Consider the following 14,627-nt stretch of genomic DNA (forward strand, 5'->3'; position numbering starts at 1 on the left):
CCGTCGTCAACGGCTCAGGCGATGCACCCCGTCGGTCTCTCGTCTGCGATGCTCTCGCGAAAGAACGTCTGCCGGCGAAATCGTGCGGCGGAAGCTCCCTCGATCAGCCGGTCCGATCGTGTTGACTGATCAAAGAGACAAGAGAAGGTAAAATCGGATGGGGAACAAGATGAAAAAACAACATGGACAATGTTTGTTTTTTTCCTCTCGGGCTCTCAGCCAAAACAAGGTCCCCCTCCCAGAGGAAACAAAACTACACCAGAATGGGCGACAAATTTGGGTGGCTAGTTTTTTTCCGGGTTGGCCTTGCTTTGCTCACAGAGTGCTGCTGCTCCCGCACGCTCGCTCTCTCTCTCTCTCCCTCGAAGAATAAGCGGTGGCTGGGGAAAGGGCCAGGCGATGGGGCCGCCAACTGCCCTTCAGCTGCAAGAGGCGCAACAAGAGAAACGGTATCTTTGTCTGTGTGCATGCGGCAGCTGAATGGTCCGCACCACCATCCACCACATCCACACCCATGCATCCTAGCCACTGGATCCACTTTGCCAATTTGCAACCCAAGGGAGCAGCGTCTTGCTCCGTTCAATCTCTCTCTCAATCTGAGCAAATCACATGCCGAGACACGTGTTCTTGTGGGCCCGTCCTCCCCGAACGAGAGGCCGCCAAATGAAAAGGTTGTCTGACGTGCAGAAGTCTTGTCTTGGACCAGATTCTCGCTGCCTGCTAGGACTCAGCGCCCGCTCTATCGATATGCACTGTAGATGCAACGAGATTGTCCCAGTCTTCGCCAATCTACTCCCTACTCCTCCCAATCTGCTCCCCTCCGCCAGCCGCCGTCCCCGTCTTGCTGCTGCTCCCGTCGTCCTCGTCTTCCTGTCGTGATCATCGCCGATTCATCGATTGAGCACCGCGCTAGCACCAGCGGGAGCTGTTGTTGGCCTGCGCTAATAAACAGTTCGCCGGCCCCTAAAAAAGGGACCTTCGTCCCCGTTTGCCGCCGTCAGTTTCACTCTTTCACCCCATCAACGGCTCAGTCCGCCCCGAAGATCAGTCAGCATCCACCAAAACCAACAATCTCCACCAATTTCTCTCCCTACTATCTCGTCCGTCTTTCTTCCCTCTCTCCCTTCCCTCTAGCACACAACCGTCCCCCAGACAACACAAAGACATAGTAAAAAAAGAGGGTATCTAATTTCCAAGGTGTCAGTTCCAAAGATGCCCTCCAGTTCCCCCAGAGGTTTTTTTCACCAGTGCGGCGGCCAGTGCCTTCTATCCTCCAAATGCCATCAACGCCTCATCTGCCCATATGTCAATGATCGGCCCGTCCATCTGAGAGAGGACCGAAAGCAGTAAATGTAAAAGCAAAACCCCGGCAAACGTAGACAAACACCCTATCAGAACAATAATATTATCGCTGTGCATCCCAGCACCGCTGCCACATGCACGTCCCCTCGTCGTCAATAATCATCATCGGAGAATGTAAATCGGTCCAAAAATATAGAAAAATGATGTAAGAGAAAGTGGTAAAGCGGAGGTGCAGCACGGCTGGTCGCCGAGCCACGGCAAGATTCCTCATCAGATACGTCGGTCTACAATCTGTCCGGCTTCCAGAAGCGCAATCATGCCATCGAGACTGGTCTGCTTTGCATACGGCGGCAAGACTGCAGACACAGCCGTCGGTTCTGCAGAGCCCACCGCCGTCACCCGTGCATCATCTGTAATGGCTGGCAGAGGACTGGACGTACGGCCTTGGTTTGTCAGTGGCTACTCTTGGGGCTGCAATACCGCACAGTCTGCTTCAGTGATTGGCAGTGGGATGATACTGACCGCCCCCGTTGACGTGTGCGATGCCCAGAGCCACATGGTCCTTGTACGATGGCGCGTGGCCATCCGTCACTGATGCGTAGGGCCGCGGGGGCGGAGAATAGGTGTGCGTGGGTGATGCAGGCCCCGCCGTCTGCACCTGCGGCGACGAAGACACCAGTCGTGCCGAATGCGGAAGAGAGAGGGATGGATGGCGGTGCTGGTGCGAATGCGACGGCGGTGGCGGAGAAGGCGATGGCGGTTTGCCCGACAGCAGAGCATGGATTGGCAGAGATCCGTCCAGTGGCGTTCTCGGGTAATTGCTGCTCACTGACGATGACGACACCGTGCTGATGCTGGCACCCGAAGACCCCTGGTCAAGCCGGAGCATCGACGGCCGCGTTTCTGCCGCCATCCCAACAACACCGGTGAGGCCTGGAGGCGGTGGAATCGGACTGGCCGAACCAGCCGACGACGGCGTGAGACCGCTTGCCGGCAGTTGTCTGTTGTCGAACATGTCTGAGAGCGACGGCAGACTGAGCTGACTGGTATTGGCCGGTGCCTCTCCCACAGACACCGGCTGCGCTCGCTGCTGCTGCTGCTGCTGGCCGTCCGATGCCCAGGTTGCCTTTCGGCTAGGCGGCGGACCAGCTGCAGACTCACGCGGACTCATACTCATCGGTCTCGGCGACCAGTCCGCATGCCCGTCTGGCCCATGTCCCTGGTGTGGTGAACGCATGGAGACGTCTACTAGCGAGTCATGTGGACCTGGTGTCGGAGAGGCTGATGAGTAACGCATATCCGAGGCAGACACGGTAGATCCAACTCGGCGCTCCCGTCGCGATGGAGGATGGGGAGTGTCTCTGTCGTGCTGTCCGTCCGAGCTGCTCACGGATTCGCTCGTCGTGGCACTCCTTTCCCGCTGTCGAGACTGCTGCGAGTGTGCCGGTGGCGATGCTGAGGCGGCAGAGGATGACAGCTGCGACGATGCGCTGCTAAAGTCAGACAGTTTGATCCTTTTGAACGCATCTTTTTCCAACACGTCAGCTTCTTCGCTCGGACCAAGCATGAAAATTGGACAATAAAACGCCGTACTAGCAATGGCCGGTAGCGAGGCTATTCAACAAGCTGAAAAGTTCACGACCCAACCCGATGAAAAGATAGCAGGGTGTACCGGTCGCGGGTAAGAAATAAGACACACCTTGCGTCTGGTTAGAATGCCTGGCTTTAAACTCCTGCAGATACAGTATGTATCTCTGGTACTCGGGCGTCTTCTTGTACACAACCATGGCGTGGTTGTACTTGTCCTTTGCAGCTTGAGCCTCCGTCTCGTAAGGCTTTCGCTCTGCCGGCGTCAGCGTCTGCCAATTTTCGCCAACCAGCTTTGCGATCTCGGTAAAGGACAGGTTCTGTCCCTTGAGCTTCTCTCGCATCTCTATAATCCTTGTCAGCTCGTCTAGTGCCGGTTGCTCGGCTTGGGTAACGTGACTTGGTCATGTGACTCACTGTTTGAAAACAACACATACGCCGATGGTGGCCTCTCGGGCGCACACTCATCGGGCTGATGTCTCGTCAGTTCGTGTCCTCCTATGCATCATTGTCATTTCTGTATTTCCTTGTGTCCTCCGTGTCCATTGACAGGTCCGTCGGGGTTTGGGTCTGCTCATCGGCCTTCTCGCCGACCCCTGGTCGTGCATCACCATCTCGCTGGCACTCACCTTGGGGTGTCTGCGATATTTCCGCTTTGCCAAGACTCCAGGCACCGTGCCACGTCCGTCGACGGTGTAATTGGATGAGTCATGCTTCTGTATGTTCTCTGGCCTAATTGCCTCTTCGCCGGCTGCTCGGACAGGAGACACGAGAGCCGCATCCGGTGCGATGCCGCGGAAATTCGCGATTTTTCTCTGGAGTTTCTAGACGCAAAAACGGCATCTTTAGTACGGGAAGGCTCGTGTGCGGCTTTGCGCGTCAATTGAAGGGCTTCGTCGCTTGCTTCGACTTCTTACCCTCCGATGGCCAAGCTTGACGCCCAGGGCATCTCTGATCAGGAGAACGGTGTCAGCACAACCAGACGCGTCACGCAATTATGCGACAGAGTAAAGGAATTGGCAGGGGGAGGAATGATGACGCATAAACACTCAGCATACAGATCCGATTCAGTGACATCCAGAATGGTCTCCCACGTGTCAAAGCCTTGGTCTAGGAAGGCATCGAGATACTGGGCGATGCCCAGCTCCTCTAGCACATCCTCCAGTTGTTGAGACATACAGAGTGCTTTTCTGGGTTCCTCTGGCAGCAGCTCTGATGGAGGCCAGCAGCGCTTATGGCATAGAATTGATGAAATCGGCTCCGTACAATCAGGGAGGAGTGACCACCGAGGTACCGTCATCGACAGTGTTGAGCTCTGTGCCTTCTTAGCCGTCCCCTGATTGTCTGTCTGTTTGTCTGTTTGTCTGTAGTCTGTAGTCTGTAACCTGTGATTGAGAATGGCTGCGTCAAGGTCAGCATAGATGGGTAACAAGGAGTCTGAAAGAAGAGATATCAGACTTGAGAGTTGGGGACGAGAGTGTAATAAAAAAAACGCAGAGGCATTGATCAAGTGGATGGACGCGGCCAGTGACAAGCCAGAAGCACGGGCCGTTAAACCTGATGGCATATATCCATGGGGGGGGCATGAACTAGCAGCGGATAGGGTGTAGAGACAGAGGTGGCTGAGATCTCGATGGTACTCGTGCCGGCCGGAGTGTGGCAGCGGGTGGAGTGAGGAAAGAAAGTGGAAAGCAGGGTAGAGCCGTCCGGATACCCAGGCCGGTCCATGATGGAGTGAGAGCCAATGCGGAAGGAGGGTTGCACCTACTGATTGCAGACAGCGCCGAAGTGACAAAGGACAAGGTCCGCTGAGAATCGAGGACGAGAACGCCGGGTCTTACGCCGTGTGCGCCTAGGTGTATGAATATGCAGAAGCACAGCTCATGCGGTATTGGACATGCGTGTAATACGCAGACATATACGAGGTCAAGGGCAGGCCGCTGGCGTATTGTGATGTTGCCAGCTCAGTGAATGAAGAAGCCTGGGGTTGTGTGCGGGAGGGATATAACGTGGGACGCAGAAGGCCTTGGGGAGAGGGTCTGGCTAATCCAATAGGCCACTCTTCCTCCAGCAGGGGGGCGATGACAATAGAAAGAAGCCAACCGATTCGTCAAACCGATCCGACAGTTTGAAGGGGGGAAGAGCCCTGAGGCGTGTGTGTCCGGCGTCCGTCTAGTCTGCTCGAGACGGCGCAGACCGTTTGCCCGGTCACCTGTTTACCTGTGGTACTCGTGCAAGTAGTCCGTGGTTGCAGTGGGCCTTTTTTTAGGTCTCCATATGGACGGAATGGGTTGTCCTGTCATATGATTGCGTGAGAGGGCGAGCAGATAACCAAAGGGGGAAAAAGGACCCAGAGGATGGGATCGGCGAGGACGAGATCGCGACAGTCGGCGCTGAAGGGGCTCTTAGTATCAAACAGGCCACCGTGCTGTCCGTGATCGAGCGGGCGGCCAAAAGACGGAGAGACTAGCTTCGGCCAGCGGCCAGAAGCTGGAGGGAGAAGGAGAGGCTAGGGGGGTGGCAGAAAGGTAAGGCTCCTGTCGGGTGGGACGTGAGGTGGGACGAGTAAGATGATTTGGGGAAGCGTGGTGCAGATCTGTCACAAGGCAGAGAAATGTGAGGTGCTGGTGCTGAAGAGGAGAAGGAGGAGGAGAAGATGGAGACCAATATCGTGCATGGAAATGACTATGTACATGTGTAGAGAGTCTGTGTAGAGAGCGAGGAGTACGATGCAAAGCCGGAAAATAAGCTATTAGTACGGAGCGCCACATGTATCTTACGAGCCTAGCGGTCGTTCCTTCTCCAATCGGCCTCTGGCGCCTGGCTGGTTGTACACGGTACTGGTCATTTTCTGGGGGGGTGGGCTTGAGGGAAAGTGACGAGCGACGGGCAAAGTACTGTTGTAGAGGATACCTGGGCGCACAGCAGCCAGGATGGGTCCAAGCTCGCCCAGGAACACGGCCAAATCCGGCACGGTGGGCAGCGGGTCGCGGGCAGGTACTCCGTAGACGCTACGATCGGACTGCCGACTGCGTCAGAGTGCGACGAGCACAGCCGTACGGTCCCGGGGCACGGTGAGTACAGTGTACAGTGTACCTGGGGGGTGGATCTCGCTACCGCCTCTCCTTCCCCGGAGGACAGAAGGCACAGCAGCGCCCGGACGAGAAAGGGCAGGGACGGGACGAGAAAGGGCAGGGACGAGATGAGCGAGGGCGCAGTTTACGAGTACGGACGAGAAAACTCGGCTAGGGAGCGTGAACAAGTTTGGGGGTTAGGAGCGAAAAAACATACGATTTGGAAGGCGTCGACGGGGACAGGCGCGCCAATCAGCGCGTAGGGGACGGGGTTAGGATCGCCGTGCCCGTTGTACCCCGACCGCATGCTGCTATGGACGAGGTACTTTTCCAGGACACGAAGAAGGGGAGGAGCTGTCGTCGTATCGTTCCTTCCCAATTTGAGTAATACGTGTACGAGAACTCCGTAGCTGCTAATACATAGTATGTAAGATGCAACGAGGGCGAGGAAGAGGCCCCAGCTCGGCGCAACTAAGCATGCGCGTGCTCCGTCCTCGTACTCCGTAGTCCGTACGCGAAATCGTTCCTTCCTGCGCAGCGCATTGCATGGACGAGAGAGCAGCGGCAGCCACGGCCAGGCCTGCTTGCCGCGAACCGAGAGACGCGTCCACGTTGCGAGAGAGGCATCAAGCTTTCCTTCCCCCCTCCCAAGCCCACTTGCACGGCCCAGACTAACAAGTACGGAGTAAAACCTTGAGAAATGGAAAATAGAAAATGGAAAATGGGAAATGGAAAATGGAAAATGAAAAACGGCACCGTGAAAATGGCCTGCACCATGCAATTTCGTAGTCGTCGGAAAAAGAAAATGGCCGACAGCTGATTGTGACATGATCGCTGCTCCCCCTCGCCTGGTCTGGAACAAAGCGCGCCGTTTCTGAGCGACGAGCAAGGCACAAGAGAGCTGCCGGCCGGCCGGCATAGCGGCTTCTCGCGCACTCAGAAACATGGCATTCTCGCCAAAGTACGGCGCACGAGGGCATTTCCTGGTTTGCCTCCTCGCCTCTCCAGCGTGTTTTTTTTTTCTCTTTGTCCATTTCGTTCATCCCTTTTCGAGTCAGCCCAAACTTGAGACAGTTCAAGGCAGGCCGGCCCCTCCGTCCCAAGCCAAAAGGGGAGCTTGACGATGAAAATGCTGTGATGGTCCTGCAGAAATCATACGATTTTGCATTTGGCGATTTCACCCCTCTACCGACTATACCCCATTGTCCAATTAATCCCACCCCCTCCCCACACCGGGACCGGCTGCCTGAGCCCAGCCCTTCAAAAGAACCCCCCTGCCGGTTGTGCGCTTCTGCTGCCTGCCAGACAATCCGGTACGGTACTGTAGCATATCTGCTGGCGTGCAGGGACATAGTACACCGCGATCTGAAAAGAGCTTACACTGGCGGTGGAATTTGCCATGCACAAGGAATGCATGCTAACATGACATGGCAGATGCGCGTAACTCGTGCTCATGCTCGCCTTACCCATTTAGCCTGCTACATGGGAAAAAAGTAAAACCTGTCGTTGGTTGGAAGGACGGACCCACCGTCTCCTTCCCGTCCAATCAGCAGCTACCTGTCTGCCATGGCGGTGCAAGTACTATGTACGAGTACGTAAAGTTTCAAAGTGCACTGTGTGCGATATGCTACGACGAATGCCGTATATTACTCGTTCCGATACTTTCTAGCACATGCAGCTTCACTTTCAGCGGCATCTTACGAGGAGAATCTGTCCTGCCGTGTTCTGTTGCGATTGCGGAGTCGGCCATACCCCACCATCTTTATTTACCGTGCAATGCGGCGGCTTTCTTCAGGCCGTGCGAGACCACAGTACATTTCGTATATTCATGCTGTGCTGCTGACATTTTGTCTGTGATGTACGACGAAAGATGGCTTCGTATTTCTCCGTACTATCTTGCGTATCCACAACCTGCCATCGTGAACCCGTTCCAACACACACCTCTCCAACATGGCTGCCCAGGACGGCCAAAAGGCCGCAACCACTCGACCGCGGCAGTCTTGCCTCGGCTCATCAGCCGCCCCACAGCCAGCGGGAGCTTCTTCGGGAGTTGTTTCGGCCGTCTCGGCTTCATCATCCGCATCGCAGCCACCGATAGGCACGCTGGCCGCCCAAAGAGCGGGACTGACCCAGGTCAGCTGACCTCTCTCTGCTCCTCATCGTCCGTGTGGCTGACTCCTTCCGTCTCCTGTTCTAGGCCCTGGAAGAACTGGCCAGGTAAGGCGTCCGAAGTCTGCGATCGCGCTCATGCCCTTATTCCCTTCTCGTCGATATATCCTTGTTGCGTTTCATTTTTCCACATCTCGATACCACATACACCCCCCCGTCCCCTCTCCATCTCCCCCCCTTCGGCCCTTTCCGTTCATAGTGGCTTGGACCTCAGTCCTCTTCTAGCTTGCCATTTGCTTCCCTTTCTAATCCGCAGGCTAACCTGTTCTGTAAAGAGGAGAACGGACGGCCGACAAACTCGAGCTCGAACTCGGGGCATTTGAGGCTAAGCTAGATCAGTTGCTCGGCCTGTTGGGGGTCTCTGAAGAAGATCTGGAAGACGAGGGTGGGGTCGATGATGGTGATGAGCAGATCGGGGTTAATGGCGCCGGAGATGCCAATGACAATGGCAAGCAGAGCACCGGCAATACCAATGGCACGAAGTAACCCAGTTGCTATTGCCGTGCCGTGGTCTCGGAGCCATGATGTGATTGAGACGTGCAGATATTGGACCCTTGTGTTCTGAGAGTATTTTGTGTTTTGTTATACGGAGTTAACTGGTAGATTTTTGGGGGTTGCATACGATATCTTGAATAGATACCATATATACAGAGTAGGGCATCGCCTATTGGTGGTTCAATGATTGTTGGATATTCTGTACTTGTAAGGCGATTAGATTAATTATGTTACGAAAATACTTGGCTGATGGTTTGTTTTCGTTATTTTCGTTTTTTGCGTATGATAAGTCTAACACAATGACTATGTTGGTTTACAATTTAACTCAATTGCTACCTGGAATAGTTTTCTGCCTTTTCATCTACATTCATGTTCTTCATGCAGCAAATTTGCAGACAAATACGACACGTTTAAAAAACCATACATTCACCGGCCAGTATATTGACGACTTGGATATAAGATTCATGTGTCCTAGCATTCCCATACAAACAACCGCTGAGCCCGGGCTTCTCCCGACTTCCACGCATCGTATAGGATTTGATTGCAGGCGTCCTGCCCACCGGTTGCATAGCTAAACCAGAAATATAAGCCAAAACACCCTTGGTAGATTATCCAGGATAACATATATGCCAAAAGGACAAGCCCGCAAGCCCGTAAAGAGGAAAACGCCGTGTACAATGCCAAACGTACACAAGGCTTCGCTTCCACAACGGAAGGCCAAACCCCTGGACGAAAACAGGGCAGGAAAACAAGACAGAAAGACGCAAGGACAAGGACATAAAACGCAGTACCATGCCGGATACTCCAACCCAAAAGTTGCCCCCCCCCCACTCCATCCACCCCCCTCCCTCCCCCTTCCTCCCCTTCCCAAACCAGGAAAATAGACCGAAGCAAGGAAACAGTACAGAATAGTCACGTGGCAAGGCAAGGCGCCGCGGTCGCCGTCGCCTCTTCCTGTCACGTGCTATGTGCTAAACGTTTGTGCAAGCTGCGCGCTTAATGTTAGAACAGCTATGCAACAACGGAACGCAAAAAAGGCCCGGGTGGCTTCTAGCTGCTTGCCCTTTGATTTTCTGCCGTTTGGTCGACCAGGGACGCCGCCGGATGGTCCGCATCGCCAGCTGTGACCGGCCGGCTGAGCGGCGTAAGTAGAGCCACGCGCGTCGGGACATACAGGGCCGATGTTGACTGTGTCGCCACCTTGGACTCGCTGTGCCTTGCGAGCTCGCGTTCCCGGTTCTTTTCCAGCAGAGCGCCGCCGAGCGTGGCACATTTGAGGATCGTCTCGATCAGGTGGTTCTGCTGCAGCGGCTTGGACAGGTACTCGTCCATCTGGGCCTGCAGACACTTTTCTCGGTCGCCCATCATCGCGTGAGCCGTCAGCGCAATGATGGGAGTTCGCTGGACGTTCCCAGACCGTTCGTACTCGCGGATTTTGCTCGTAGCCTCGACACCACCCTGGACGGTTAGCGGAAAAGACAGAAAAGAAGAAGACAAGAAAGATGAGGCAAGACAAAACTCACCATCACCGGCATCTGGACGTCCATCAAAATGACGTCAAAGTTCTTATGCTTTACGGCCTCTACGGCCTCCTCGCCGTTGCCGACCACCGTCACGACGTGGTGGTACTTTTCCAGAATCTTGACGGCCAGCCGCTGGTTCACGGTGTTGTCTTCGGCCAGGAGAATGTCAAACGACTTGGTGTTGTCGGTCAACGAAGGCGTCGCGTGATTCTCCAGCGCCGGCACCATGCCGTTGGCCAGATCGACTAGGTCGCAGGGCGACGTCATAAAGGACGTCACGCCCAGCTCGATGCACGACTTCAGGCTCACCTGCACAACCGGTGCCAGCAGCACGATCGGCACGTACTCAAACTTGTTGATCGACTGCAGTCGACGGGCCGTGTCGAGCGAGTCGACCACGATGACGACGTCTTTGGGCGGCGAGGCTTTGGCGCGGGCATGGGTCAGCGACGGGTTCCGCTCCGAGTCGACGACGACCGGAACTAGACCGAGCGTTTTCATCATGGCTACAATGTCACCGCTGTTCCGGTTGACGCCCTTGTCGATGAAGAGCACCTGGTGGCCGCGGTACGGGTCCAGCTGCTTGTGGATCTGGAAGATGTCGCTCACGGCCAGGCGGACGACGCAGGTGAAGTAGAACGAGCTGCCCTTGCCGTACTCGCTCTCGACCCAGACGTCGCCGCCCATCAGGCTGACCAGACGCTTGGAGATGGACAGGCCCAGGCCCGTACCGCCAAACTTGCGGGTCATGGAGCCGTCGGCCTGCTGGAAGGTGTCGAAGATGAGGTCCAGCTTGTCGGCCGGGATGCCGATGCCGGTGTCGGTCACGACAAACTCAATGGCGTACTCGCCGCTGCTGCAGTCGACCTGGCCGGCCTTACGGATCGTCAGACTGACCTTGCCGCGCTCGGTGAACTTGATCGCGTTGCCGACGAGATTGAGGATGATTTGGCGCAGCCGGAACGAGTCGCCGATCACGTGATCCGGTACCGAACTGTCCACGTGGAAGGTGAGGTCGAGGAACTTCTCGTTGGCCTTGACGGCGAGCGTCTTGAGCGCGTTGAAGACGGTGCCACGGAGCGTGTACGGGATCTCCTCGATGACCATGCGCCGCGCCTCAATCTTGGACAAGTCCAGAATGTCGTCGATGATGGTGAGCAAGCTGTTGGCCAGGTTGTTGACAATGTTGAGCATCTCGCGCTGGTAGAGCGTGAGGTCGGTGTCCAGCGTGAGCTGGGTCATGCCGATGATGCCGTTCATGGGAGTGCGGATCTCGTGCGACATGTTGGCGAGGAACTCGGACTTGGTCTTGTTGGCCAGCTCAGCCGCCTCCCGGGCCTGCGTGTTTCTCTGGATGCTGTCGCGCAGGTTGTACACCATCAGGTTGATCTTCTTTTTGAGTTCGTCCATCTCGCCCGACGCCTCAACCTCGACCAGCTTGGTGAAGTCGCCGTCTGTGGCGGCATTGGTAATGTCGCCGAAAGCACGAACCTGGGCAGTCTGGCGGTGTCAGAATAGGTTGTCAGAAACAGGAAACGAAGAACAGGGAGAAAGACCAGACATACCAGATTATTCGCCATCGTGTTCACGTCTGTCGTAATCTCCTTCCAGCGTCCCTTGAGCCCGGCAATGTCGGCCTGGCCACCCATGATGCCGTCGACACCCACGTCCTTGGCCACGCGCTGGACCTCGTTGCAGAAGACGGACAGGCGGTCAACCATGTTGTTGATGGTCACCTTGAGGATGAGTATCTCGCCCATAGCCTCGACGTCGATCTTGCGGGTCATGTCGCCGTTGGCAATGGCCTGGGTCACGCTGGAAATGCCGCGCACCTGCGACGTCAGGTTGGACGCCATCGTGTTCACGTTCTCGGTCAGGTCCTTCCACTTGCCCTCGACATTGTCGACCTGGGCCTGACCGCCGAGCGTGCCGTCGGTGCCGACTTCGCGGGCCACCTTGCTGACCTCAAAGGCAAACGTGCCCAACCGGTCGACCATGGTGTTGATGGTGTTCTTGAGGTCGAGGATCTCGCCGCGCGCCTCGACGCCGATCTTCTTGGTCAAGTCACCGCGTGCCACGGCCGTGGTCACCTTTGCGATTTCGCGCACCTGCGTCGTCAAGTTCATGGCCATGCCGTTGACGTTTTCGGTCAGGTCGCGCCACGTGCCCTCGACGTCATGCACGGTGGCCTGGCCGCCCAGGCGACCCTCCGTGCCGACTTCACGGGCGATCTTGGTAACCTCGCGGGCAAACTGCTGTAGCTGGTCCACCATGGAGTTGATCGTCTTCTTCAGCTCAAAGATCTCGCCGCGGCATTCGGCCTGGACCTTTTGGGTTAAGTCGCCCTTGGCCACGGCTGTGGTGACCTTGATGATGTCGCGCACCTGGGTCGTCAGGTTGTTGGCCATGGCGTTCACGTTGACCGTCAGCTCGTTCCACATGCCCTTGACGCCCTCGACGTCGGCCTGGCCGCCGAGCATACCCTCGGTGCCGACGTCACGGGCGACGCGCGAGACCTCGGACGCAAAAGTGCGCAGCTGGTCAACCATGGTGTTGATGGTCTGCTGCAGCTGGAATATCTCGCCGCGGGCCGGGCGCTCAATCTTCTTGGTCAGGTCGCCGTGGGCGACGGCGGTGGTGACCGAGGCGATTTCGCGCACCTGGTCGGTCAGGTTTTGGGCCATGATATTGACGTTGTCGGTCAGCTCTTTCCAGGTGCCGTCAACGCCTTCGATCTGGGCCTGGCCACCCAGCATGCCTTCGGTGCCGACTTCGCGGGCGACGCGTGAGACCTCGCTGGAGAAGACCTGCAGCTGGTCCATCATGGTGTTGATGGTGCGTTTGAAGGTGGTGATTTCGGGGTCCATCTCGACCGAGTTCATCCCGACCTTCTTGGAGAGGTCGCCGCGGGCGACGGCGGTGACGATCTCGCCAATCTCGCGCAGGGCTTTCTGGAAGGCCTCGTTGGCCTTCTGGTGCTTCCATAGTTCGCGCTCGAGTGTGGCCACGCGCTGGAGCTCAAGCTGCTGAAGGGTACGCTCCTGCAGGGTCTTCTGCTCGAGCAGCTGGGCGTTGACGCCGGCAAGCTGCTGCCGCTGGGAGTCGAGCAGCTTGGACTGGTTGTCGACGTGCTTGTGCAGGCCGACGAGCGCCTTGCTAGTCAGCTTGGTGGCAACCAGAACACTGTCTTCGGCAAAGCTGCTGCGGGCGCTGACGGCGCTGTCGGAATCCGGGGCTGGCAGTGGTGGCGGGGCGCCGCCGCAGGCGCTGCTTGTGATGGACGAGGCGGTCTCATTGCTAAAAAACGAGTCGGCCGTCTCGGGCGGGAAGTCTGGGAAGACGGTGGCGGCAGCGCAGGCGGCGCAGGCGTTGCATGGCGACTTTGACTCGAGTTTGTGTATTCTCTCGATAAGGGCTATCAACTCGACTTCCAGGCAGTGTTTCTCGGGCGAGTCATGTCCTGGGAGGTCGATATGGGACGGGACTACTGTGCCGCCCGTCGTGATGGCAAGAGGTTTGATCAGGGCAGCGATGGCTGCGAGCATTGAGTCGTCGGACATTCCGTTTGTGATCACAGTCATTGGGATGCGGGAGGGGAAAGAGAGGAGAGAGGGGGGGAGAGAGAGGGGGGGAGAGAGGGGGAGAGAGAAAGGTAGAGACAGGGAGAGAAGGAGAGGAGAGGAGGAAAGGAGAGGAGGAGAGGAGAGAGAGAGAAACAGAGAGAGAAGGGAGAGAGGAGAAAGAGAGAGGGCTAGAGAGAGTGGGAGAAAAAGCAAGAGGGAGAAAGAGAGAGAGGAAGAGAGAGACGATCCGTCAGGACAAGAAAAGAGAGAAGAAAGAGGCCAGAAGCAGATGAAAACAGATGCAGCAACAATGACCGTTCTAGGCAGTCGCGATCTCAATCAGAACGGCAGCCGGTAGCCGTGTTTGTCGACGGCGGTTTTATCGGCAGCCGGCTTCAGAAGCGGCGACTCCCCAACGGGAGAGTGCGGCCGAACACGCTGTCGCTGTCAGGAGCACCGGGGGGGGGGTTGGCAGAGAGGGCGCGTGCGTGACGGGCGGGCCAGATGGAGAGAGCGGTCGGCTGGTCCTCGTCGCAAGTCACACGCCGCTAGAGAAGGTCGGATGGAGATGGCGATGGTGAAGACAAGCTCGGGGTGGGAATTTGAGTATGGGGGATGGATGGGAAAAGAGGCGGCAGTGGAGGGCTGCCAGGCAATTGCGGGCTAAGGAGCAGAAGGCAACGTTAGCAGGGGACAGGTGCTGGTCTTTTCTTGGGTGCAGAAAGAGGTTTTGATTGGCATGGCGAGGGATCAAAAGGCCTCGACCGGGGTGGGGCACCTGCTAGAACCACTGTGATGGCTGTGATGGCCTGTGCTGGCCTGTGATGGCCTGAGGAGCCCTGTGGCAGTCTCTGGCTCTAGGAGCAGAGCATTCGCGGGAGCAGGCGGCCGATTGGGTTGGCACTGGGGGTTGG

General features: G+C 56.7%; 4 protein-coding genes across 4 annotated transcripts; 1 reads left to right on the forward strand and 3 right to left on the reverse strand.

Moving 5' to 3' along the window:
* Positions 1-1,572: 1,572 nt before the first annotated feature.
* CMQ_8074 (chromatin-associated protein) lies at positions 1,573-4,066 on the reverse strand (the record flags this gene model as incomplete). Its single annotated transcript, XM_014315615.1, has 7 exons — positions 1,573-1,712; positions 1,825-2,829; positions 3,002-3,235; positions 3,307-3,361; positions 3,519-3,713; positions 3,807-3,840; positions 3,948-4,066. The coding sequence occupies 7 exons, from the start codon at positions 4,064-4,066 to the stop codon at positions 1,573-1,575; spliced, it is 1,782 nt and encodes a 593-aa protein (XP_014171090.1).
* Positions 4,067-5,665: 1,599 nt separating this feature from the next.
* Positions 5,666-6,270, reverse strand: CMQ_8278 (uncharacterized protein; the record flags this gene model as incomplete). Its single annotated transcript, XM_014315819.1, has 2 exons — positions 5,666-5,911; positions 6,181-6,270. The coding sequence occupies 2 exons, from the start codon at positions 6,268-6,270 to the stop codon at positions 5,666-5,668; spliced, it is 336 nt and encodes a 111-aa protein (XP_014171294.1).
* A 1,643-nt stretch (positions 6,271-7,913) lies between these two features.
* CMQ_8268 (uncharacterized protein) lies at positions 7,914-8,618 on the forward strand (the record flags this gene model as incomplete). Its single annotated transcript, XM_014315809.1, has 3 exons — positions 7,914-8,096; positions 8,161-8,180; positions 8,408-8,618. The coding sequence occupies 3 exons, from the start codon at positions 7,914-7,916 to the stop codon at positions 8,616-8,618; spliced, it is 414 nt and encodes a 137-aa protein (XP_014171284.1).
* Positions 8,619-9,677: 1,059 nt separating this feature from the next.
* Positions 9,678-13,731, reverse strand: CMQ_8210 (two-component osmosensing histidine kinase; the record flags this gene model as incomplete). Its single annotated transcript, XM_014315751.1, has 3 exons — positions 9,678-10,085; positions 10,151-11,650; positions 11,716-13,731. 3 exons carry the CDS (start codon positions 13,729-13,731, stop codon positions 9,678-9,680), a joined length of 3,924 nt encoding a protein of 1,307 aa, XP_014171226.1.
* Positions 13,732-14,627: the final 896 nt, after the last annotated feature.

This window comes from Grosmannia clavigera (assembly GCF_000143105.1).
Source record: "Grosmannia clavigera kw1407 unplaced genomic scaffold GCSC_161, whole genome shotgun sequence".
Taxonomy (NCBI): Eukaryota; Fungi; Ascomycota; class Sordariomycetes; order Ophiostomatales; family Ophiostomataceae; genus Leptographium; species Leptographium clavigerum.